Source organism: Oxyura jamaicensis, chromosome 4 (assembly GCF_011077185.1).
Source record: "Oxyura jamaicensis isolate SHBP4307 breed ruddy duck chromosome 4, BPBGC_Ojam_1.0, whole genome shotgun sequence".
Lineage (NCBI taxonomy): Eukaryota > Metazoa > Chordata > Aves > Anseriformes > Anatidae > Oxyura > Oxyura jamaicensis.
Window position 1 is genome coordinate 18,025,494 of NC_048896.1, and position 26,788 is coordinate 18,052,281.

The 26,788-nt window shown below is 45.6% G+C and overlaps 1 protein-coding gene across 1 annotated transcript; it reads left to right on the forward strand.

Moving 5' to 3' along the window:
* Positions 1-3,941: 3,941 nt before the first annotated feature.
* Positions 3,942-26,471, forward strand: IRS4 (insulin receptor substrate 4). The gene is made up of 2 exons (XM_035324620.1): positions 3,942-7,560; positions 24,108-26,471. The coding sequence occupies exons 1-2, from the start codon at positions 4,206-4,208 to the stop codon at positions 24,110-24,112; spliced, it is 3,360 nt and encodes a 1,119-aa protein (XP_035180511.1). The 5' UTR covers positions 3,942-4,205; the 3' UTR covers positions 24,113-26,471.
* The last annotated feature ends 317 nt before the right edge of the window (positions 26,472-26,788 follow it).

A 26,788-nucleotide genomic window follows, 5' to 3' on the forward strand; every position in this document is an offset into this window, starting at 1 on the left:
TCACAGTCTGCCCATGCTGAGAACAGAACTGCTAAGAAGTTAGTGGAGTAGGCTACACAGGAGATGTAATGAGAAAACAAGACTTCTACAGAAAAAGTCTGAGACAGAAATACTTGTAACAAAAGCTACAATAATTTATTTTGTGAACTTAGTTTAATAAATAAATAAAATGTTGGGAATGTATACAAATCCACAATTACTGAAATAGTGTAACACAAAACTGAAAGCTTAGCATTCACTCAACATCCTCTGTTACAAAGGACTGTTAAATACATCTGCGCTATTTTTACTCTAAATTACTAGAGAGGTAAACGAGACTTCTTTTCCTTTTTATATGTCACAAGCTAGACTGAGCTAGGTTCGTGTTTTACTACTCAAAAAACAAACAAAAAAAAACACAAGCCATTTCTTTTTTGTTGTTTATCAGCTTCTTACCTGAGCAGAAGAAGAGCAGGTGCAACTGAAGATGGGCATAACATAGGCTGGAGATAACTAGAAGTAACGAGCAATAAATCTTGCACCATTGTATGAAAAACCATTTACCTTTCTGCATCATAACTGAATTAATAACATTGCTCTTTGGGGAATTGTAGGGGACACCTACAGGAACCCATTATTTGTCTCTCAGTATTTCTGCAGCAGATGACATATGGCCCTCCATTTGGCTCAACAGTAAAACTACCCATCTCTTAATTACTTCACATCACAGACATTTTAGCAAATTGTGGAAACTACAATGAAATGGTTCCAAACTTCTGGTCTTTTACAGTGCCTGCTTCAGGCAGGGACTTGGAAGGGTAGAAACAACAAATAAATGAAACACAAAGCAAACATACCTCCAGCTTTAGGAACTACAGGTTCTTCTAGTCTGGTGAAAGATCAAGAGACACGAAGAGGGGATCTTGATTTCCCTTTACAATTGCTGCAAGACAATGCAACCACAGTTAAGGAAGCATTTGATACTAAGGCTAGGCTGCTGTCTTTAAGTAAAACTGAAGAATATAAAACGGACTTCGTATAACAGTAGGGCACTGGCTTTACGGAATAAACTACAACTATGTGCTAGATCAGGAGCCAGAGGTACAATGAGATGGAAGCCTACAGAAGTTGTGTGGAAGTTAGGACAATTTGTGGCATAAAAGGTAGAAAGTTAGATCATATCCCGTTTCTAGAAAACTACTTCAGTAATGCAAACATATCATCTACTAACAGGTATTCTCTCTTATTTTCTGAACTGCAGAAACAACAACAAAAAAAATTGCTACAGAAAATCAGTAACTGATCCAATAACTGCATCAAGGACTCTAAGCATTTATTTGAAAAGTAAGTAAACAAATTTGTTATTCTTCCTAATAATGGAAGTTGGGAAAGCACATGCAAGTTAATGATTAGTTTACGGTTTGGGGAAGTATTTCTTAATAGTCACATAGAAAAATTTTAATAAATTAAATTTTTGAGGAGGTCTAAGCACTTCTTTTAACCCAGAGAAAGCCCATAAGATAAGTCTATCAGCTCTGTTTTTCGCAGCTACCTGTCGGTCTGATCACACGTGACTCCCTCCTGGCCCCAAATTCTACATGACTAAGCCATGTATATATCACTTTCTCAAATCCCCAGCAAAAACCTTGCAAGTGCAATGCAGGAGCAAAAGACTTTTAAAAAGACCAGAAAACACTGATGCATTTCTTTTTACATCCAAAGGCAGCTTATTCATAGCTACTGTCAAGCAAGCCCAGAGGTTGATGACTAAAAAAACCAACAAAGAACCACCATAAACAAAATAGAAAACCAAAGCCCCTTCTTTTAAATCGTTTCCTTTCTTCCACCCACACATATCCTTCAGCAACCAGCTGGAATAAGCATGAAATGAACACAGTTCATCTTGCTCTATAGTTCTGAGGGTTTAATTTATTTAAAACTTTAATACCAATTTGAATTTTCATGTAGTAGTACAGAAAGAAATCCAAATATATGGAAACACCCAAGCAATCTCAAATCCACTCAACTGAGAGACTAAGAATAATAAAAAAAAAAATCTAATTTAGTCCAGTCTAATCCTACCAGAGGCTATCAATAATACAAAGGAATATAAATGTACATTTATTACGCGATACCACCACACGACAGAGTCAATGTTACTCGGATGTTGAGATGTATTTTTTCATGCTGTTTGATTTTTAAAAATATATGTGTATCTCCTTTTGTTAGTGTCTATAATACTTGCTTTGTGAATAATTACATTTTTGGAGCTACAACTCATTCACTGTATTGCCGTAACGCTTAGGAGCTAGGATCACGGACCAGAACACATTGTGTTAGGTGCTGTAAGAATACACAACAAAAATGATTGCTGTTTAAACATGATAAGCAGGCAGAGAACCGACAGAGAAGCACAAAGAAACGATGAGACATTAGTTATCAATATAGCAAGTACAAGATTTGGCATGCCAGCTTCCAAACCGAGCTGCTGGAGACTCCAAAAAATATCTTTTCCCACATCTGAGAGGCAGAATGAAAGAAAACACTGAGCTACTTATCCAAAAATTTAACAAGTGGGTGGTGGAAGTTGGTGTCAAAAATTGGTTAGAGTTGTCATCTCGGTAATGAATCATAGGTGAAGTAGACAAAGAACAGTCTTGAAAGCTAATCAAGTACATCACGCTTGAGTGACAGAAAAGGGAGAGCTGGTAAAGAGACATATGGTCAAAAGTACTGGCTAGGGAAATGATCTTTGCAGTTGGATTGTGGAAAAAATATTTTTACACTTACATGACCGATATACACAGCCTCCTAACTCCAATTAAATCCAACTTTGGTGCGGGGCTTTTATTAAGGTGAAGACCCCGGGGGCTGCATCGATGGGCAACGCTCCGCCTGCTGCCATACCGCTCCGGGGGCACAGCACCTTTCTGCTCAGGGCTGCAGGAGCTTGGTAAGGACACACAAGTGCTGGGCTCCCGTTCCCACCGCCTGCCTCTGGACACTGGCAGCGGAAAACAGATGAAGAGACGATGAAAGCACCGCTGAGGTAAATGAAGGGCTAGAAGCGGTTCTGCTCCCTCAGGTATTAGGCTTAGAAGGAAGCACAGCTTGTGAGTTACATCTGTGCCTCTGGTAACCTCCAGCCCCGCGTTTTGAGGGCACAAAACTATCTAGAAGAATATTTTATGGCACACCAGTGTCCTTTCACGGTTTGACCGCAAAATAAAAGAATTTTGCTCTTCACTCGTCATACAACAGCAGCGCGGCCGCCTCGGCACAGCCAGACAGAGCCCCAACGGCCAAATTTCGGGTGCAAACCCCCGCACTTTGGGACCAGAGGGCGGCTGGGGGGGGACCCCCGAGCCCGCCGAGCGCCTCAGGGGAGCGGCGCCGCGCGCTAGAACCCAACGGCCACCGCGCGCCACGACCGCCACCCGCGCCCTGACGCCTTGTTTACGTCCTCGGAGCGCCCTCCCGCCCGCTCGCCCCGCCCACTCCCCGCCCTCCAGCCAATCAGCGTCAGCCGCCGGGAGGGGGCGGGAGCGTTTTAAAAAGGAGCCAGGGGGGAGACGGCGACATCAGCCCCTCGCTCTCGCCGCGCGGCGCTGATTGGGCGGAGGGTCTGCCAATCTTGTCCGAGCTCCCCGCCCCTCGCACCGCCTTGCGTGTTACTCGCGCCGCCGACTCCACGCAGCGCCTCGCCCCCGCCCTCCCGGCGCTGTGTGTGTGAGGCGCGGATTGGCTACCGCCCCGCCACTCAGCACCCCTTCACCCAATCGGCGCCGGCTCCTCCAGCACAAGAAACACCCCCTCGGGCCTTCAGCCTCCCCCTCCCGTCCTCAAATCCCTCCCCCTGTCTCCGATTGGCCCGCCGGCGTCAGGCCTCCACTCCCTATTGGCCGCCCGCCGCGCCACTCCGCGCGGGGGCGCTCCCCCCTCCCTCCGGCGGCGGGGGGAGGGTCACGTGATGTTTTCGCCGTGCCGCCGCCGCGGCTGCCCGGGGGAGCGCGAGTAGCCGGGCGCGGCGGGGGGACGGGGCCGGACCGACGGACCTCCGCGGCCGGACCGACCGAGCCGACGGCCGCGCCAACGGCCCCAGCGGCCGCCCGCCTCCCTTCGCGTCCCCTCCCCTCTATGCGCCACCCGCCGCCGGGGGGCTCCTCTCCCGGTGAGGCCGGCTCGCCGCCGCCCGGCCCCGTTGCGCCGCCCGGCCGGCAGCTAAAATGGCGAGCGGCGTGAACGGCGCCGCCGGTGCCGAGGGGGAGCCGGCCGAGGGCGGCCGCTGCCCGTCGCCGCAGCCCCACCACCTGCTGCTGCTGCTCCGTCGCTCGCCCAGCGCCTCGCTCTGCGGGCCCCCCGAGGCTCCCGGCGGCAGCGGGGCCGCCCGGGGCGGGCAGCCCCCCGGGAGCGCGGCCCGCGGAGGGGAGGACGTGAGGAAGTGCGGCTACCTGCGGAAGCAGAAGCACGGGCACAAGCGGTACTTCGTGCTGCGGGCCGAGAGCCGCCTGGCCCCGGCGCGGCTGGAGTACTACGACAGCGAGAAGAAGTTCAAGAGCAGCCTGCGGGCCGCCGGCGGGGCGGCGGGGCTGTGCTGCCCCCCGCCCAAAAGGGTCATCCCCCTCTACCAGTGCTTCACCGTCAGCCGGCGGGCGGACGCCAAGCACAAGCACATCATCGCCTTGTACACCAAGGACGAGTATTTCGCCATGCTGGCGGAGAACGAGGCCGAGCAGGAGGCCTGGTACCAGGCGATCAGCGAGCTGATGAGCCAGAGCAAGAGGGGGTTTCTGGAGCAGGAGGAGCAGGCGGATCAGCAGGTGGATGAGGATGACGAGCACTACGGGGCAGCCCTGAGGCCCGGCACTGTCTTCAAGGAGGTGTGGCAGGTCAATGTGAAACCCAAAGGACTGGGCCAAACGAAAAACCTGACTGGGGTGTACAGGCTGTGCCTCTCCAGCAAGGCCATCCACCTCGTCAAGCTGAACTCGGAGGTGCCCTCCGTCCACTTGCAGCTGATGAACATCCGCCGGTGCGGGCACTCGGAGAACTTCTTTTTCATCGAGGTGGGCAGGTCCGCTTCCATCGGGCCTGGAGAGCTCTGGATGCAAGTGGATGATTCAGTGGTGGCCCAGAACATGCACGAGACTTTTTTGGAGACCATGAAAGCGTTAAAGGCCTTTGCGGAGTTCCGGCCCCGAAGCAAAAGCCAGTCTTCTGGTGGCGGTGGTGGCACCAACCCCATATCCTTCATCACCACTAGGAGGCACCTGGGCAACCTGCCCCCCAGCCAGACGGGCTTGCAGAGAAGATCTAGAACGGAGAGCGTTGTTGGAGGGACGCCTCCGACCACCAAAAGCAGCAACTCCTATCGCTTCAGAACATCTAGCGAAGGAGAAGGCACCATGGCCAGGCCTTTTAGGTCAGTGACGGGGAGCCTCATCCACCTGAATACTGCAAGGATGAACTTGGGCCGGCAAGAAGGGAGCGGAAGGTACGTTAGAGCCGCGTTCAGCTCGTCATATCACACCCGGTCTGCGTCGCTGCCCGTGTCTCATTTTCCCTCCACTACCAGTCCCATCAGTGTTTCTTCCAGTAGTGGCCATGGCTCTGCTTCAGACATGTTGACCAGGCCTTCTAGCTCCTCCGTCTGCGGTTCCCCAAGTGATGGGGGATTTATCTCTTCTGATGAGTACGGCTCCAGCCCTGGAGATTTCAGGTACTTTCGGGTCAGGAGCAATACACCAGATTCCCTGGGAAACACGCCACCTATCAGAGAGGAGAATTGTCTGAGTGAGTACATGTCCATGAGTAAGCAGCAAGCAGATGATAGCTCGAGAGATGATTATATGGAGGCTGAAAAGTGTTTCAGGAAAAGAACTTACTCTCTAACTAAACCAACCTCTGTAGCAGTGCAGCAGAAAATGACACAAACGACGGCTTCGTTAGATGAAGACTCTGTGGGAAATCACGGGCGATTGCTGTACTCTGAAACACCAAAAATGAAAGGTAACCATGAATTGGAATACAATGACAGTAATCTTGACTCTGTATGCAACCAAAGCAGGAGTAAAGCTAGGGACGATGGGTACATGCCAATGATGCCAGGAGTTGCATCTTCTCTGTCGAGTAGCAGTGATTATCTGCCAATGACTCCTAAAAGTATGTCTGTTCCAAAACAGATAAACAATTCGTGGTCACCATCTCAGGTTGACTCCAGAGGATACATGATGATGTTTCCAAAGGCGAGCTCTTCACCTGTACGAAGTCCTTTAACTGGATTTATTTCTAAAGGAAGTAATGAGAAGATTGTAAACAATGAGTATATGGATATGTCTCCCGGTAATTCCGCTCCAAAGCACCCTGGTGATTCAAATTACATTCATAACAATTCTGTTTCCAAAGGTTTCAGTTCTTATTTTTCTTTGCCCCGAAGCTTTAAGGCGTTATCAGGACAAAATGGTGACCACAGCGAATATGTTCCAATGTCTTCACCTGGAAAACTCCTGTACGGTGGACCAGAAAATGTAAAAAGCATCAACAGCGAAGCCCTGTCTAACGGCATCTCGAAGTCGCCAGTGGTGAAAGGTTCAGATGAAGGACTTGGGCAGAACAGGGCTACGAGGCCAACGAGGCTCCCGCTCAGTACGAGGGGCAGTAATACTATCCCGAGAATGTATGATCGTTCTGTCCCACCTGAGCCAGCAAGTCCCGGTGAATACATAAATATTGATTTTAATGAAAAGGCAAGTAATACACCGTATTCCTTATCCGCAGAGGGATCACCGTCATCTCTGGGCTCGAGCAGTGACCACAGACAGTCCCCGCTCTCTGATTATATGAGCGTTGACTTGGATGTACAGTCGCCAAAAGTAGCGAAGGAACTTTCCAACTCTTTAACGGATATTTCAATTTATGCAAGTTCCAGTATTCCTAGAAACCAACCAAATCCTGACTATGCTAGGCTCTCCTTTGGTACCGCCTGTGTTAGCGCTGCAAGTAACAGGACTGACGATTACACGGAGATGACATTCAACATGGCAGCGACACCACCGCGGCCGTTTGCCTCCGAATCTGACGATGGAGTAAAGATTGATAGTCCTTCTTCCATAGTTAACAGACTGTGCATTGTCGATCGATACACAGGTAGCAGTAGCTTCTCTGTTCCTAGCGCCGATCCTCCCGTGGGACCCAAGGTGATCCGAGCCGATCCCCAAGGCCGGAGGAGACACAGTTCTGAAACATTCTCTTCTGCTGGGACTGTGACAACCTCCTCCTCTTTCTTTACTGATAGTAGCAAAAGACACAGCTCTGCCTCATTTGACAATGTTTGGTTAAAACCAGATGAAAACATTTCTGATGGTCAGGAAAGCAAAATGTCCAGGGATACCTCAACTGGATTTCAGAATGGCTTAAACTACATAGCTCTGAATTTACGCGATGATCCTATAAGCTGTGAGGCAAGTACTGCAACGCCAACTTGCCATCTCCAAAATGGTACTTCGAGTTTGGACAGTGGAGCTTACGTAAGCATAGATTTCACCAGGTCCGACGGTCTGAAGTGTAACGCTGCGCGAAAAGGTTTGTAACTTTAAAAGCACTTTCCTTTCATGCTTGCTTAACTATAGGAATTAGATTGTTTACTTAATACTGAAATGTGGCCTTCAAAATGGGGAAAATGTTTCTATAATCTGTATTCTAGTACAACTGGTAGTAGTGCAGTCACCTAAACATTGAATGAACACAAAAAAGGAGGTGGTCCTTGGCCTAAAGGGTATGGAGTGAGGGAGCTCTCCTGGGAGGTGTTATCAAACTGTCATCTGCCCAGACTGTTTATGAAGGAATTTTGCTAGTATAAACGCTAATCATATTTTGTATTGTGAGTTCTTGTCCTGAGGTTATGACAGCTGTTTTTTTCCTCCACCTCCTTTTCCTCTTCTTCCCGTCTTATAACTAGATGACTCCTCAGCTGGTTTGAGATTGAACTTTTGTAATTGGTGTTGTGGACAGGGAGCTGAGAACTGCTAAACTGCGTTCAGAAATCAGAAGCTGGGGCTTAGATCTGTTTATGTCAGTAAATGTGGGTGAAATGCGTACTTCAGGGCTTTCTAAGTGCAAATCTGCCTGCAGTTATTGAATCGTAGGTGAACAACTCACTTCTCTTTTTACCTCGAAGGTTTGGTATGCTGCTTTTGAGTTCTGGTCCCCTAGGTATCCTTGTATCCTCAGGAGAGGCCATCTGCTGGTGGCTGGGAGGGTGGTGAGGGGTTCCTGCAGCCTGTACCCTTGAGTTCGCCGCCTTCGTGCAGTGTCCGGGGGCTTAGCTGAGCTGTAATGCTTCTGCTGTGCAGTGATCTGCCTTAGGAGCGCTTGTGGTAGAGGAACAACAGGCTCAGAGGGGTGTATTTTCTGTCTGAAGCTTTGGAGAGCAGGCTGCTAGCTTTCAGGTTGGCAGTAGAGCTTGACCAAGCTTAAGGTAAAGTAGTTAGAGGTATGCCTAAGAAGTTAGGGTGTTGGGCATGGGCAGGAAGAATAGGGACGCTCCTCGCCATGGCTTCAGCTTTTGGCTCTCATACTGAGAACAAAAAATAATTAGCTGTTGGTGGCATTGTGTATGTCCCCTGCCCAAGCAGCAGTGTTTATGCAAGAGCTGCATTGCACTGTAATGTTTTCTTTGGAAGCATAATCCATATTTTGGTATTGGTGGCCCACTCAGCTCCTTACAGTAATTCACCTACCCAGACAGAAAACTCTGTGTGTTGGAAATGTTTTCCTCTTTGCAAATGTGTGTAGTCAATAATTGATGACTACTAAGAGGAAATATTTAATCGTTGTTGGACGTTGATATTTGTCTACTTCTCTGTCAATAGAGAAGGCAGTAAAGGGGCAGGCTGTTCCTGCCTTTTATATTTTTAATTGCAGTTCTAAACACTGAAAAGATAGCTTTTTTTTTTTTTTTTTTTTTTTTTTTTCCCTAGTTTCACTTTAAAACTGTCTGAAGGCAGAAGGTGGTGTAGGAGCTTAAAATTGTGTAGCCTTTAATAGGGGAAGGTGTAAGCCTGACTCAGCTAGCATGCCATTCAAAGTCTGGCAGCAGTGCTTGGGGCTGCTCAGAAATGTGTGGTTTGCCTCAGTGGTTTTTTTCCCCTGCTTTGTTTTGTTGGTTGGAATCAAATTTAGAAGACGTTGAAAGTTGCCAGTCCAAGAAGTGCTTTCTTCCAAAGTTAGTCTTTCAGCACTTCAAAGATTTGTCCGCTAAGTCAAAGGCACACTGATTGCCATGGTGGATTTCTGTTTTTAGAAGAAGCACCCCCAAAGACAGCAGAGTTCCTTCTTGACCTTATTCCCCTCATACGACTGTTAAACTTGTAAAATTTCTTCAAAGTGGGGGAACACCAAGCAGGTGATTTCATTCTGGCTGTACTGTAAATACTGTGTTTAAAAACGTTTTTCCAGAGACTGTTCAGGAATCATTTACTTAGGTTAAATGATTTGCTTACTGCAGCTACAGCAAAATATCCACAGGCCTGTGCTTGGGGCGTTTTCCTTGTCTATTACAAGGTCCGGAGGGGAAGGAGACTTGCTGCTGGTGTGTTTTGCTGTCAGTTTGTTCTCTGGGAAAGGCATGCATTAAAATGAAGTGAGAGAAGCTGCGTATAATAAAAACATGGACACTGGCAGGAAATAAAGCATGAGAATAGTAAGAGCTTCGGTTGGTGGCTTCCCTCTAGTCCTAAAAAAAACAAAACAAAACTGCTTCAAAACAAGGTCCGTCAGTTTTTGACAAAGACAGCATCCAATATTCATGGTGCATAGGAGGAGGGCAGGTGGGGTGTGGACACTGTTCGTTTCTGGGTGCCTCACAAAGGGCAGACAGATTTCATAGTCCAGGCTAAAAGCAGCTTGCCAGACGTAAACGCAGTGGTGTGAATTGGTGGTGTGTATCTGTTTCTTTAGCAGTGACTTAAAGTTACTGATTATAGAAGTACTTGGTTTTATTCTCACATTAAATCAGGTTTTTGAGCTATAGCAAGCATAATGTAGAAGTGTACTCCTTAAACAGCTTGTCAGTTCCTAATGCAGTGAAGCTTTTATTCAATACTTCAGAGAATGTGTAATCCAGAAAAAAGTACTTTCAAATTCCATCTTGAATAGTGGAAATAAATCTCCACTCATAAACCTCTTACGTCCTGAAGAGGTGCAGCGTGTCCCTCTGTGTAATTAATATTTTTAATACTTTTGCAGACTTTGAGCAGAACTGCTGTCTTTATTCCTACATCCCAGCTCTTTTAGTCTTAGCCTGGAAAATCATCGGTGTTGTCAAATACATTCTTCAGGAAAATATTTAGCAGATCCATTTACCTTTTACTTCCTAGGAAGGAGCTATCCTGTGTTTTTTAAACTCTATTGGGTAAAGAACTTTAATCCCTTCTCCCTAAACTGCACTTACACTCAAAGGAGAACACTTCCCAACATCTGATTATTCGCTTTTCTGCTTTGTTTTTGTTTGCTTAAATGGGATATTGTGTGCAGTGACTCAACTGCATTCTCCTAACTGCTGAGAGTGAAATGGAGAGAGATTTCCAATGCATCATTGCCCCTCATTGTAATTCCCAAACTACTTCTGGTTCAGGTTCACTGATGTGAATCTAACTTTTTTTTTTCCCCTTCTCCATTCATGAAATAGATGGAGGAGAGGGAGAGCACTGACTTAACATGGTAAGTAAATAGATCTGGCTTGCTGTTAACTTTTATTTAGGGTTTAGGCAAAATTGAGGTCAGGTTTTACAATGAAAAAGACGCTAAAAGGAAAATGAGGTTGTGATCCTTAATGCCTGAAGTTTAAGGAGGTCATTAGCAAAACAGTTTCATCATGAAATTGTTACACAACATTGAAGCAAGCGGTTTGCAGTTTTGATTACATGAATCTGAGTCATGAAATTTTGTGCTAGGAGTACGGAACACAAAAGCTACTTCAAACAGGGCTTAGCTAATGTACACCTTGTTATTGGACCTCGTAGAAACTGCAGATGATAATGAGAATGGGGCGGTAATAAACTGCATAATGGGTCATGTATAATAAAAGTTTCTACAGACATAATTAGAAATACTAAACCTACAAAGATATCCTGGACTACAAAACACAAAACAGACTGTTCAGAGTAAATGTAATGTTCAGCTTCATATCTACCTGCCTATTTTACACCCACTCTTCAATCTTATCTCCACCTGATTTTCTAGTGGCACGTTAAGATACTATTTCAGAAGTTTGCTAAAGTGCAGGATTATAATTTAAATGTTCCTCACCTTTTTAATCTACTCCTGTGTTAGACCTGTGTGAGATGTTGTGTGTTCTCCAGGGAGCTGAGAGGCAGGAAAACAAGTACAGCTGTGGAGCAAAACTTTGAGCCTAAGTTGTCCAGATCCTTTATGGGGGCTGGTGTGTTTCACATGCAGCATCTTGAATGTGGAATCAATATACACTTTGAGAAATGCAGCAGCTGGAGGTTTTCGCTCTTACTAATATAGTAAATTACAGTTTACAGGATACCAGACAAATAACTGCCCCTTTTGGATTTCAGACCAGTGGTTTTTGCAAGTTTGCTTCAAACTGAGGCTCATTTGTATTGGAGGAGTACTCAGGGCAGGGACCCATTTAAAAATAACTTGAACCCTTCAGAAATACATCTGAACACAGCCATGTAGCCTGGATCCTGTAAGTGATGGAGGGATAATAATTCTTGAAAGGAAAAAAAAATCTTGCTGTAACAGATGCCACTTCAACAGTCTTGAGTGACTTACTGCTATGCTTAAAAATACCCAGGGTAACTTTTTTAAGTAGGATATGAGCTACTGAAGGCAGAACAGATTTTTGTCTTGTGGTGTGGGAGTGAGTTAATTATGACATATTTGACCAAGAATCAGCTAGGTTTTACTGGTGCTTGGGTGAGAAAATCTGAGTTGAGAATGTTCCCCTGCTGCTGAGAGAGAGCACTGGTAGTGAGTGCTGAAATGCTTTTGGAAAATCAGCTCTCCAGATTTGACATCCATAGTTGCAGCTAATGGGCACGTGTCTTTTTTTGAAAGTCTAAAAAGTTCTGCGTGTTGCTGTCTGGTAGGTTAAAGCACTGCTGCGAGACACTGGGATTTCCAGGAGAAACCAGCACTGCTTCAAATGGCTTTTTTTTTTTTTTTCCTTCAGTCTTTCAGTGAAGTCTTGAATACGTCTCTGTGTTTTCAGTTTGCCTCCACAACTTCATGCTGTCCCCTCCCGTGATGTCCCAGGGCCCCTTGCTAGCAGTAGGTCCAGCTCGGTGGGGTCTAGGCTCTGTGTATGCTCTTTTTTGTGAAAGGATATTTAATAAGTTCTGTTCATTTGATGGCTGGGAAGGGAGGGTTTCTGCCTTGAGGTTTTGTATGGTGCCGAAACGTCGTCGTGCTGTGTTGTGACTTGGTGTGTGCTGTGTGTGGGCACGGGGTGCTCCCAGACACCTGCTGAATGCTGTCCGGTGTGATATGCTAAGAAACTTGCTGTTTTTTTTTCGGATCCAAATCCTACAATTTTAAGTACTGTTGTGATCACGTGTGCCATTCTTCATTCCAAAGGAAAGTGGAGTGATAAAACTGAAGGGCAGGAGGTGAGAGAGGAAAGCTTTCTGGAGCCTGGGGATTTATTATTATTGCTGTTTTGTCCTAAAAATGTAGTACAGTCTTAGGAGTCATCCTCAGACGGTCACTAACAACCTGGCTGGAGGGGAGTCCTATTGTCCACCCTGCAAGTTGCTCTTTGGCTTTTTTTGACGTTTAGCTTTTGCACGTTAGCAACAATCCAGTGATGATGGTACACTGTCCTACTGGCTAAAGCCGAGCCTTACAAGTTGAAGCAATTAACAGGGGAAAAGGAAAAAGTATGTTCTAGCTTTAATCAAGCCCTGCATCTCCATAAAGGTCACTGAGCTTCGAGGTGGTTACAGGTTAGCTGAGAACCTTGATCAGTGGGGATTTGTGACATTCTTGAGGGCAGGGGGAAGACAAAAGTAAATTAGCCTGACTCATCAAAGGCATCGCAGAGGTGTTGCTCGACATCATAGGAATATCTTATCTAAAAGATCTTGAACATACAAGTGTGTGGATTTGTGGCAATTTTGCTTTGGGTGGAACATTAATTACCCCAGGAGCAGCAGTGTAATAGACTGCTGGGAAGAGTTTTCTGCCCTGGTTAAATCATGAACTGTATCTTGAGGGACAAAAGTTGATTAATTCCAAAGATTGTTTTCCTAGTAATTTTGCTCTATAGCTGGCTGCCAACAGTCCAGCTTGCTTGCGCGTGAGTATGCGTGTGCTGTGCGCCAGTCATTGGTGAGTTAAGTGTGAGGGCTAATCTTAATCTTCGGAGAAGAAAGGGCTTTTGAAAGAGATGGTTTATACTGAAATTAATATGGTTGAGATTTAGCTATAATCCCAAGGTGATGATACAACTTGATGTGACTCAGGAACATTCAGAACTTTTTAATTACTGCTGAAAGGTGAATGCTGCTTGTGTTCACTGCATCGTCTGCGTGCGTACATCATGAACTTACAAACATCAAACTGGAAAACTTTGCTCCTAAATTTATTGAGGCACTAATGAATGATATCCTCCTTTCACAGGGAGTAGTGCGGTTCTGTTCCTGTGCTCGTGCTGAGCCAACATGCTTTATTGTTTAGAGCTCTTGCTCAACAGCTGAATTTGCAGTGTAACTTCCTTGGACACCAGCTAGCCTGAGCCTGAAATGCTGTAGGGAACTGATGTTTCTTTAAACACAGATACCTTGGGATACCCGGAGTTTGTAGAGCTCTTAATGACATTATGCTTTGTTAAATAAATGAGAACCTGCCATATGCTAGAGCAAGAAGAGCCAACGTGAGTCGTGTGAGATCCCTCTTTATGCCATTGACAAGGATTAGGATTTCTGTGGCACCTTGTTGTTGATTGAGCTAACGTGGCCCCAGCCAAGCAGTAAGCAGTACAGAAAGGCTTCTCCTTAGGTCTGGGCCCCTGTGGTTTCCTTGGGTGAGTAACCAGAGCGTCTGGGGGCGGGTGGGCTGGGGGCATTCTTTAGCACGAGCTGGATGCTGGTAAAACACCCATCAGCACTGATGCAGGAACTGGCTTGAAGTACTGCAGCTCATCTCCAGCTTGTTTATAAGTAGCCTAAACAAATAAGGGTTAGGGGGCCAGAAGGATACTTCGCTCCATACTTAAGGATTTCTTTGTGTTTTAAGTCGGTCAGAAAAAAATTGCAAGCTGTTTGGGTTTTCAACAGCAGTACTCACTGTTGGGTTTGGGCTTCCAGAGTATTTGTTTTTGTGTGAGAGACTTGAGGAGGTATTTGCCATCCGTGTTTCACTCTGTGGTGTTTTTCTGGGTGGTGGTGGCATTTTCTGTTTGTTTTTAGAAACAGATGTTTTTAAGTTGCAGATTGTGGTGAACAGGGTAGCAGTCAGAAATGTGTTTAAAAACTGAATAGGTTGGGTAGTTGGGGCTCCAGTGGGACAGAAGATCTGCTGATGGAAGCTTGTAGCTCCAGACATGCCCCCTTGCTCGTGTTTGTTGCAGAACCTGAACAGGGAGGCAGGGCTGAGGCCCCACGCACTGTGCCACGGGTGTACACGTGGTAGTCCCTGTCCTCAAGAGCTTACAGTTCAGAAGATGAAACTGAAGAGATGGATGAAACTTAATGTGCTGGGATGGAGGTGAGATAAAGATCAAGGCTGCTGCCATTGGCAGTGGAGATAAGAGTGAGCCTCGCAGAGATAAAAGGCTGCCTGCGAACGGTTGCGAGAGAGGAAGCTGGTAGAGGCGCTTGGAAGGGTACGCGCATGGCAGGGAGCGATGGAAGGTAGAGAGCTATAAATACAGCGGTTGTAATGGTTTAAGTGACTTGAAGAGGATGAGGTAAATGTCAGAGCACCGGCCAGGATATTAATCTCGGTGAGAGGAATGTGGGCCAACATGCATCTCCGAGTCAGAGGGTGTCCCCGTGTTTACTTCTCCCTTTCAGATGTGGAATGCATGTTGTTGTTTTCTTCTTGTCAGTTCGGTTTCCTGCAGCCGTGGGACTGACAGACATGGGACTGACAGGCGTGGTGCCAGCAGGGATGTGGGGATGTGTAGAGGAGCATGGGGTCACCCTAGGTAGTGTTGCTGCACGGTTGAGACTGTGGTTGTCGAGACTTTGCTCCAAAAGCAGACGGGGTGATGAAGCTGCTCCTGCATTACTGTTGCCTTCTTCCATGAGCTTTCTGGGCAGCATCTCTGGGATCCAGACGATCTTCTGGTGTTGGGGAGGAGGTGTAGTGGCGATTTGAGATCGGGAGGCAGTAGCGTGGCTTGCAGGGATATATCCTCCTTCAGGATTTGTATTGCACGGAGGAGGTCTGGGTCAGCTGATCACCGCTGGGGCGCTTCCAGCTGCTTGAGAACTGCCTGTGGAAGCCAGAGCGTAACACAACAGCTGTGGTAGGAGGAAATGACTTGAGTTTTGTGTTGGTAGATCAGGTTGAACAGACACTGGTGGTTGCGGGTGGGTCTGGCAGTGGTAGCAGCGAGGCCTGATTCACATGTCACTGCTGCGGGTGTAAGTGACTGAAGTACTAACGCTGGCAAGTGCCACGTGGTAAACACTAAGCAGGAGTTGCTCGCTTGGTTAAAACCCGTCTGTGTGTAGGCACGGTTTAATTCTGTCCTTGGTGAGCCCCTGAGCTGCTCCTGGAAGCTGAAGGCCCGATCCTTGGCTGTTGTGCATGTGCTGGGAGTGAGAAGTTTACTTCGCGCACGGTCGTCGTTCTCCACAGCATAAACCAGGGTTTGGGGTAGTGAACGCATCCTCAGCGACGTGATGGTTTCAAAATGGAAGAAGGCAGAGTGCCACTGCTCTGTGTGGGAGCACGTAGTGGCTGACAGCAAGATTTCTGTGCAGGCACACGTGGGCTAAAGGCACGGCTGAGGATGGTGTCGTTACGTGGTGTGTGGCCACGGAGCAAGCTTCTGCCTCTGATGGTCATTTACGATAATAAAGACGAAAGAAGAGAAAGTGCTGAGCGCTTTCAAGTGTCAGTGACTAAAGGGGTTGGGAAGAGCTAAGGATGAACTGGCAGATGTGACGCGTTCCATAGAGAAGTATCACAAAAGGTGAGTTGGAGGGCGGGGAGTCGTTATTTAGTCACAAATGACACTGTCCTTTATCTCTCAGGTGTGTTCATCAGAATAGTTTTGCTCGCTCAAACCAAAGACCTGTGTCTGCAAGCAGACGCCACCCAGCAGAGGAAGAACAGGGCAGGCTCACAGAACACCTCCCCACAAGCGTACTCCCAGCCTCTGATTCTTCAGCTCGGGGGATTTCCTGAGCCTGATGCAGTTTGTCTGTTTTATAATCCTGTATGGATCTTTAATCCAAGTACTTTTCCAACCTCTTTGATCCTGTGTAACGCCTTGTAGCCACAGCAGCTTTTGGTCAGAGGCAGCGCATGCTGCACACAGACCTCTTCGTGTCTATTTTGGACCCAGCTTTGTTTGACAGCCCCTTGCTTGTGTATTGGAAGAGATAATGAACCCTATCTTTTCTCTCCATGCCACTTAGGGTGTCGTATCCTCCTGTGCCATACCCTTAGCCCGTGTGCTGTCAGAGGCTTCCTGCAGTTCCTTCATGCAGCAGGGACGTACAGTCTGTCTGTATTTTTAAATTTCCTGGTACATCCCAGTACCTCTGTGCAGGCTCTTACTTGGCAGTTCCTCACAGGGAAGCTGTTGCACACCTTTCATGAGTTTTTCTGCACTACTCTTGACTCTTCCAGTTATTCCAGCTCCTTTCTGAATGAGGGGATTGGAACTGCACGTGCTGCTCAGTGCCCGTATTTGGCGTGGTTGTTTGCTTTTCCTATTTGTTTCCCAACAGTGCTTAACATCTGCCTTGCAGAAGGAGCACGGGCAGGAAGCGTATTCCTCTGTGTTGACATTTACAGACTCCTAACCTTTGTCACGAGAGCAGAGTGAACTGGAGCAGGTCGTGTTACCAGAAGCCGCACGCACAAACAAGAGTTTTGGGGGCTAAAATTTAGCCATGTTTTGTGCAATTTAGGAGGTCAGTCAAAGTATCTTGACACGTGCTGTTAAAGTGTTTCTGAGAAAGCAGGACTTTCATTCTGCAACGTGAAAATCTGAAGTCGTGAACTGGTGTGTCTTTAAGTGGAGAGAAGTTAATTCTTAGCATCGTCTTGCTAGGTTGAAACAGAAGTTTAGTTTTCAGAAAAACGAAAAAACAAACAACTTATCAAGCTGTCGAGAGCAATTTGAGTTGGTGCTGAGGCCCTGCCAAAACTGCATGTAAGTTTCCTAATTCTAGGAATAGGATTGGTAAAGGAGATGAAGTTAGGGAGTGTGCATAATGCCTTCCTAGAAACTCCACTACTGTTTATTAAAACAGAAAAAGAAGACGCTGTTGCAAAAGATAAGGCATTTCTGCGAAATAAATAAAAATGATCTTAAAGCACGGGAGAGGCTTTTTTAGCTCGTGAAGTTGCTGAGCAGTAAGGATACTGGAACCATGCTTTGAGTGAATTACTGTACACGGAGTATTTGTAGGAGTAACTTTGTCTTGTAAATTTTAGAAATACATCTTGAGGACGAGGAACCTAATTTACTCAGATGTGTTGTTACCAGTCAGTTAAAATAGTTTATGTAATGACAAGTGGATCGTGTTACAGTTGCTTTTTGTTTTTTAAACCAAGTTTTTGCATTTTTTTTGCCTGTGGAAAGGTCAGTCAAATCATAGGTACAAAATACATTCATTAGCTTAAGTCGAACACGATTGCTTTGTTGTTGAATGAAGAAAGTATGCGAAATATGTGCTTAATGGTAAGCATGTAGTTTAACATACTTCCCAAATAAGGATGTTTTTCTGTGTCAGGGCCTTGATTGGGTTACCTACACAGAGGAACTGCGTACGCAGGGGCTCCAGTAAATGTCGGGCTTTCTGCTACGTCTTTGTAGAGTCAGTGTCCGAGCGTGCAAATGAAGCAGAAATTCCTTTCACAAATAACACCTCGCCTCTAGCAAGGTCTAAAGCTATAGCATTAAAATCAGTCTCAAATAAGAAAATGGTATAGGATAGTAACTGTGTGTTTGGTAAGATCTGGGGCAAAAAAAATAATTCTCACTGATTTGTGAAGAATGTGTTTGAGCAGACTGCCTCCCCCTGCCAGGCCTGCGTGCTCCGAGGAAGGCTTGAAATACAATCCATCACCATCCTTCTGCCCTGTCCTGGCAGTGCGAACAACGTGCTGGGGTTTGGTGGGCTACTGAACAACAGCAGTGGCCACGTGTGCAAGAAGATCCGGGGCTGTTCTGATGCTTTTGATCTGTGCGAGTACAGTTAACTCTGGTTTCCCTCCAGCCTGAAGTTGAGGAAATGGAGAACTTCAGTGGTGCTCTCCAGAAGGCATTAAATTGCCTTAGTCTTTGACATGGAGATTTTAAGCATTTAATTATCTTAAATTAATATCTTCTGTAAGCAAAGCTTTTATCCTTTTAGGAATCAGTTGCAAAATTCTGTCAGTAAAAGCCTTTCCTGTAAATACGCACTATTTAGGATGGATTTCTTTGAGAGAAATAGGAGATGTCTGCTCTGTTCTTAAAACCTCTTGGTTTGTTTTCAAGTGGCCTGACTTGTACGACCTTAATAATTCAGATGCAGGAAATGAAGTGTAAATTGGATATACGCTCATCTGATACATTTTCAAATGGAACCCTCGGGGTTTTCAGGCTAAACAATTAAGACTGATCTAATCCTCTGCCCCGAATTTTTATAAAACTGTAGATTTTTTTCATTGAAAACTTGCAGAGCTCTGTCTCTGTGCCTCCCTTAATTTCAAGCTAAATGCTTTTCTGAGCAACAGCCTGCTGCCATCCCAATTTAAATATTTGCCCTCTTAGTTTCTTTTCTGTCCTTTGGATCCTTTTCTTCTGATTATTTACTCCCTGGGAAGATGACAGCTGGGTGTAGTTTTATAATCCGATCCCATCTTAAACTGGTGAATTTAAATAGACTCGTGTAACGAGGAGAATGTTGGTTTAGTTATCTAAACTCTGCTTATGTATTTTGAGAGGTGATCTGTGAAAATTTTTGGATGCTTTCTGCATTCATTTTCCATACTAAATGCTCGTAGGAAGTTGAATTTTAATTCTCGAGATTGAGTCAATTTTGAATAAAGGATGAAGCTTCTGTATAGAAACTCTTCATAAAGCTGAAGTTTGAATAAACAGAAGAGTCTGGTGTATGGGGCTATGAAAACTACTTCAAATACTATATTTCCAAGCTGTATTTAAAAATACAGGTTTTTTTTTGAGTTCAGTTTTTTTTTTTTTCCTTTGTTGCCATGATCAGTTATCAGATCTCTTTTTCCCCTCAAGGTACACTGAGCTGATTTTCCTGGAGAAGCTCATGAAAGTCCAGGAACAGGGATGTGTTTACACTGATTCTGCAAGTGCAAGTTATCTTCAGAGTTGTCACATCTGAGCTGGGCGCTGAGTTTTATTTGGTGGCATACATGTTTTGGGATGGCTGGGCTACTCAGTGAGCATGATTCCTCTTTTCCTAGCTATCGGAATTACCTTCCTTTTAGAAGAGTTGCTTCATTTACCGTTCATTGTTGAGCCCAATACATTCATACGGTATCTGGAACGAAATGCTCATAATCTGTTTCTTACTGTTGATCAGCAAGTCTCGTTTGTACTACGAACATAGCAAACTGTCGGCGATGGATCGTGTATTAGGGAGACTGACACAAGATAGCTGACTTTGCAGAAGCTGTGCTGTTTTTCTCAAGCACTTCACATCCTCTGTTAGTTTACCTTCATTGACTGGCCAGCCAAAAAGTGGAAGAAAATCAGGTGTGGGGGAGAGGAACCCCTGGGGAGTGCCTGAGCACTCCTGTAGCCTCGCTAAATAAACCCATGTCTTTTCCTAAGCATCTTCTAGTGAGGAACCACAGAGGTGGCTCTGGGTATCAGCAGCACAACAGACATCAGCCTTGTTCTCATTAACACAAAACCCATTTTACAGCTCTTTGATTAACTTCTCCTGTGACTGTGCACGTGCGGTGCTCTGCGTGGCTCAAGGTGCCTTCATATGAGCAAAGCCAGTGCTTGGTGGTCCCATCGGCGATGGTAGCATGGGGGGGTCGCTGCAGATCATCCTGGGAGGATGCTGTGAGGGGAACAGCATCAGCTGGAGTTCGTACAGCGTCCTGGTTTGGAAAGGGATGCGGGCTTTGTGGCTGCGACTGCAGAAGTAGCCCCCAGCTCTGCAGGACTGGCCCCTTGGCCTCGGGCTCCAGGGAGGGATGTGTTGGTGCACTGGGGTGGCGGTGGGTGACCGGTGAGCCCCTCTGGCGCTGGGGGGGAATGGCTCCAGAGGTGCTGCAGGGACTTGGGGGGGGGGGGAAGCTTGCAAGAGCTCAGTCTCTGCCCCCCCTTGGATTTCGGGTGGGATTTTTTGGTGTGGTCAGGTCTCAGGAGTTCTTTTGCTACCTATACATATATCAGTTTCTATCTATCTACAAATAATGCTTGATGCTTGTATCCCCGCCCTCCAAAAGAGGGGATGAGTTGGGGCATCAGCCAGCTGTTCTGCTCCAACTGCAACACTGACATTTCAGCTTGTAAAAAGAAGGGGTACCCAGCCACGGCTCCAGGTCTGAAACACTCTGGGCTTTATAAAGCTATTGTCAGCTTGTAGGTAATGTTTATGAGAGACTCCCTTCTGTTTGTTTGCAGTTGCCACAATTTTGTTTTAGCTTAAAAATGAAGAGGAACCATGAAAAGTGTGGTTTGTGATCACAGGGAGGAGGGGAACAAATGAACGAGTCCTTGTTTCACACACAGCATGGAGCTTAGAGAAGGGGAGGCTCTGAAGCCGCCTTCCGGTGGTGTAAGACTGCACCTGAGCCAGGTAACCCAGGGAATTCAGAAGCTGTTGCGAAGCTTATCTGAGGATACTTTGTTCTGGTTTCCTGTAAATTAATCTGTGTCACTTGGGGCTGTGATGAGAGTTACCTCCGAATCAGTTACTGTGCTGCCTGCTGGTTTTTGCCAGGTTTGTTCAAAGAATCAAAGTTAGGAGTTAGGCAGGTTTTCTTGCGAAGCTTCCCCCCACCCTGGCAAGCACCTTAAATGCAATTTGGCACGAGTTTATAAAAGTTCCCGAAAGGTTTGGGGTGTAAATAGTGAGTTGTGCCGCATGGGATTGTCCTGTTAAAACAACTGGTCCCTTGCTGTTCAGAATGTTTTGGGGATATGCGTGGAGAGATTAGAATAACTCGTCGAACAGCTTTCAGGTGTGCCTCGTGTGTTAGGCGTGGAGGAAAAATGCACTGACAAAAGCAGAGACGGTTTTTGAAGTTCCTTTCATGTAAGCTCATAGGTGCAAAGCAAGGAAGGGGTGGGGGGGATGGTGGTAGATATTAATTTCTACTGAAGGTAAGTTTAATGTAGAAGCTTCAGCTGTTCTAATGGTTCCCTCGCATGCGTTGTTGAGGTGTGATTCATTGCAAGCTGTGGTGCATGTTTTCATCCCCTGGTCCTACAACAAAATAATATTTTCTGAAGAGGAAAACTATTTCAAAAATAATAGCTTCACTTGGCTTTTGTAAAAACAAAGCCATCACTAACCACATCACACTGTGTGTAACAAGCAATAGCTTTTTGTAGTGATCTTATGATGTCTGAAATAATAGAAATGGAGATTTTGGGGTTGAGGGTGTATTTTTTTTGGCTGAATTTTCCTTGAATTATGAAAAACAAGTTGCTTTATTTTGGAGATTGCTCTGCATTTGAAAAAACGAAGCTCAGCAACCCAAACCTTGGGGTGGGTGGCGCTGGGACGCAGCAGGGAGGCTCCCCCTGAAGCTGTGGTCCCCCTGTGCCTCTGCAGTGCTTCCAGCCCTGGTGCCTTGCGTGCTGTGCGGGGTCGGTCCCAGCAGCCGCTGCCTGAGCCGGGGGTGCCACAGCTACCCTGGCAGGGGCAGCCCGAGCGAGCTTTTTGCTGTGTTTTCGTTCCTTTGAAGAGGCAGTGTTTTTAGCTGGTCTGAAATCAGAACTTCTTTAACTTAGGGTGGAGTTTGTGTGTTTAACAAGCACATACTTCATGTGATTGGATATGTAAGTAAACATACAGGTTGGCATTACAATACATAACGCTTGCCTGTTCTGTAGTTGGTCACATTTTCCTCAGCGTACTCCTGGGGCAGAGGTAGCTGAGTGCTAAGCTTTCTTTAAAACAACACTGAGCTCTGATTTCCTTGTGCCCCCCCGCCCCCCCCCCCCGGAAAGCACAGCCTGGATTAAGCGCAGAAGCCCCTCTTTTGTTCCTGCAGGCCACGCTGCCCTCTCTGCGGGTAGCAGTGAAGCCTTCCCGCAGTGCAGTTCTCACTGGCAGGGAGCTCTCCCTGAGTGTGGTTTGGGGAGGAGAAATTACACTGTGCTTCTGTATTGGCTGCTTCCTGAAGGCTCACTCTCCTATGTTAGCTGTTGTTTTTGCTCTGATAACAAACTTGCCGCTCCCTTCTCCCCTGTAATGCCAGGAGACAGATCCCTGCAGACATGTGCACCAGACCTTGAAGGGGAGGTAGAAAGATGTGAGTGAAGTGACCCACACCGCTGCCTGGCAGAGGACAGTGCCCTCAGTCTTGCCCAAGAGGACAGAAGCAGAAGGGTTTGCAAATGCTGTCTCTGTGCTGCCAGGAGGGAGGAATCGGAAACTGGTGCAGCAGTGGGAAGAGTAGAGATGGTGGTTGACACAGTAGCTGCAGACCATGTGCTTCGTGAGCATAAACGCAAAGTGGAATAGACAGTGCTGGATACGTAAGTGGTCCAGGAGGAGGATGTACAGCTGAAGGAAGTGCTGTGCTTAGATAAGCAAAGGGTAAAATGAATAAAAATGATGGAAGAGGACAGTCTGTCAGGACTGGGAGTCTGTAACGCAGTGATTTGGCAGATAGTACCACTCCAGACTGAAAATTAGTGTTCCTAATTGCTCTGTTGGGAGTGGAGAGGGTCTGTAATGAGCTGAAATGTGACTTTCTGTATGTTCCTCAAGTTGTGTTCACACCACTTCAGAAAGTGTTTACCCTCCCCTTCATCATTTTTTCTCCATCTCGGGAGCCCATTGAGTCACTCTCACCTTGGCATGTGCACGTTTAATTGCAGAGCTGGCGTTCTGCTTCGAGGTTATCCCCCCTCCTGCTTGCATTTCTGCCTTGTCACCCACCCGTATCTTCCTGTAACACAAGGTGATGATTCCCTCCCCATCTTACTAAGCGCTCTTGTATTTTGCCTTTTCCAGTCAGTTTGAAGCCACTGGGTTTTGCTGACAGCAGTGAAGATGTCTCTGTACTGTTGCTATGTGCTTTTGTGTGCCGGATTGCCTTGTAGTGAGGAAAACTGTACTCTGAGATGTTTCTTATTATAACTAAATTATGTGTTTTCCTGAAAAGTTGAGGACAGGGCATGCAGCTGTCGTGACTTGCCACTCCTTGTTTGGAGCTGGAGGTGCAGAGAATGTTTATATTGCAGTTCTGTACCTGTTGTGAACGGGAGTGCTTGCCGCAACCGTAATTATATCTGGGTGAGCAGAGCTGCTCTGCGTTCGTGCTGCGTTGCGTGCTTAGTAATAGCCTCTGCTATGTGCGTAGCCTGGTGTGTTGAGAGCATCGAGCTGTCGTTAAATGAAATATTGATAGTAAAATCGGCGATGGCAAACTGCGAGCTTTGATCCTTCCCGTAGCACGTGGGTTAGCAGCATGGCGCTGGCTGCAGTCCGAGGTCCTGTCCGGCGTCGTGTCAGCTTGGTGCCGTGCAGCGGTCCCCAGGCACCCGCTTCAGCCTTCAAGTTTCTTCCCCACCGTGCAGGGTGTGTGAGCGTGGCATCAGCTGGTAGCGTCTCCTCCCCGCGAGAAAACCCTGTTCTGTATTCAGCAGCTGTCACTGCTGCAATGGATGAGCTCCATGTATTCTCCTCGCTAGAAAACATTTTTTTCCAATGTAACTCGCACTTAAAATGTCACTGACTTTTTTTTTTTCCCCTTTCTAGACTGACTGCATTGCCATGGAAACCATTGTTGGAAGAGAAGACTTTTCTGCTGGTAACTCCAGAAACTGTGTGGTGCTTTTGGAAGCAAAGCTCAGCTCCAGCCGGCTACTTTCATTTCCACCAGCACGGACATGGACACACATCCTTTTAATTAGTTTTTCATAGACATCAGCTCTCTACAGTTGAATTAATTTGAATTGAGATTTTTCATAGCTGTGCTTTGGTGATGGAATTTGGTCTTTCCTGTCATATCTATTTGGGAGGCAGCATGAATGCTAATAGGAGATTCCTGTATGCCCCTTTCTTCCTCCTGCCTCTCCCATTAATTAGTTTTTATTTATATTCTGAGAAGTCAGAGCTGGTTTCCGATTGTCTGTTTAACATGGGTTTTGCTTCTCTGGTACATTAACAAGTGATTAGCTTAAAACGTGTTGTTTAGAAATATTTTGGCAGTTCAGGCTATTTTTTTTCAGGTGACTGGGCGGAAGGAGGGAGGGAGAGGTGCACATGAGCTTGAGGGGAGAACCCGTGGGACTCAACTGGTCTGAAAAGGAGAGACCTCTTCTGCCTTGTTTTTTTTTTTTTATGTTTTGCTTTCATGGTACAAGAGGTATTTCTTGATCATAGGCTAGAGTATTTTAAATCAAGTGTCTGTCAGAGCTTAAACTGATTTTTTTTTGTTTGCTCAGAATTTTGGTATGTACAAAGTAGGATTAATGGGCTGGTTGTCTTGTAGATTGTTTTTGTTCTTACCCTCAAGATACTTGTTTATAAATATGAATTGTGTAAAATGAGGTTTTTGTTCATGCATTCGAATGGAGAAGTGCAGAGTCGTATCCAGCGTTCGTGACTTCTGCATTATATTTGTCAGCTGTAGCTTTTTAAAGAGAAACCACCCTAATTGATCTTACTTTCAACCAAAGTCCCATTTTAAGTTGGGACTATTTTTGTTCTTTCTTCGTGGCATAATGGGAAGAAGCAAAATACTGGCTCATCAGTTGTCCTTATCCTGGTTAAAGAAGCGCGAACGATGACGATTTGACGTTTTTAAAATAAATTGCAGAAAAATCAGGGTTTAAGTGCTTTACTCTTGTACTGATTTTTTTTTTTGGTTGAAATGAGTTTAGGCTTTTTAACACTGCTACAAACTTAAAGAGCATGACACTAGTTGTTGGTACATGCAATGTGTAATAAAAGGCACTGACGATTGATAAAGGATTTAGAAGTGGTACACGAATCCTCATGCTGTACTGCACCACACAGCTGGTAATCCTCTACATTGTATATTGTACAACCGATTTGTTGGGCTGCCTCACCTCTAACATACAACCTTGAAAATAACTAGTACAGTTTTGATTGTTTGGTGATGTGTACCCAAATCTATTCTGAGTAGTATTAAAACGTACATGTCACTGAAAACATGAAGACTTTTTTGACTCATGGTACCAATCAGTTTACACAGCGTCTAGTGACAGGAAAAGCTGTTGCTAGAGGATTTAAAAGCACAGACATGTTTTTGATTCTGGAAGAGAAGTTCAAGTTGGTACAGTTCCTTGTTGCTGCTAAACATACACTAATTAAAAATATGACCACTTTTCTAGACCATGATACTGTCTCGCCATATAGCTTTCGTTTGGTCTCGTAAATTAATAATGCAATATGTAGACAGCTTTTTATAAAGCTTTACATCTTTTGTAGGAAATCAAAATTTGGATGAAGGTAGTTCTAAACCTTTAACGTGAAAGGAAGAGGTTGTTTTGAAGAAAATAATGATCTTACACACTTATTTCATATTAGATCCCTGAGGCTGCCATTGTACAATATACAGCACTGATTTAATAAATGCTGAATAAATAATTAAATGGGTAACCTCAAGTAGAGTGGTACAAATACTAACAGGTACGGCATAATAAATATGCAATCTTTTTGAATCTCTTAGTTTACAGCAACTAATTTATTCAGTATTGTGCTGGAAGAACACTTTCAGAATATGTAAAACATATCACTATATATACTACCTTCCAGCTACCCGTTTATGCTGCTGTATAGTACAAAAATACCAATGATGGAACAATGTTTGTCCTGTAAATTTAATTTGATATTGGACAGTTATTGTCTGTACAAACTAAAACATATATGGTTAAACTGTTCATTATATTTGCTATTTCTGCTTCACAGATCTGTTTTAAAGTTGAGCTGATTGATCTGGCTTTGTCTTCCATTGTAAATATTGTTATGTTGTTTTCTTTGTAAAACACATCGCGTTTGCGGTTTTGGGAGACTGGCTTGAAGCTCTGTATAGTGTTTATATTTATCTGACTTGGCTTTCCATAGAGCTACTTGCAGTAAATACGTGTTCATGTAGCTCCGTGTCTGGGTTTTATTTTTAAACTAACTTTTATTCTGTCAAAAATGCATTTCCTGCTGCTGCTTTCTTTCTAGAGTGCTTTTGTCACCCTGCTTCCCTGAAGATTTGGAGAAGCTTTTAGCATATTTCAGGGGAGTGATTCTCAGCCGAATTTTCTCTGCCACTTAGCGTAGAAGGTTACAGGCAGCACAACACCCAGAAGTTTTCTTTGTCAGATTTGTAGTGCTGGTAAACAACCGAGTTGTTGACTGGGGGGTGGTGGAAATCAGTGCACGATGCTTTCTGCTTTAAGTGCAGAGTGTTACGTCAATTT

Excerpts from the sequence above, each read along its gene's own strand:
- IRS4 (XM_035324620.1), top strand. The coding sequence starts at position 4,206 with ATGGCGAGCGGCGTGAACGGCGCCGCCGGTGCCGAGGGGGAGCCGGCC.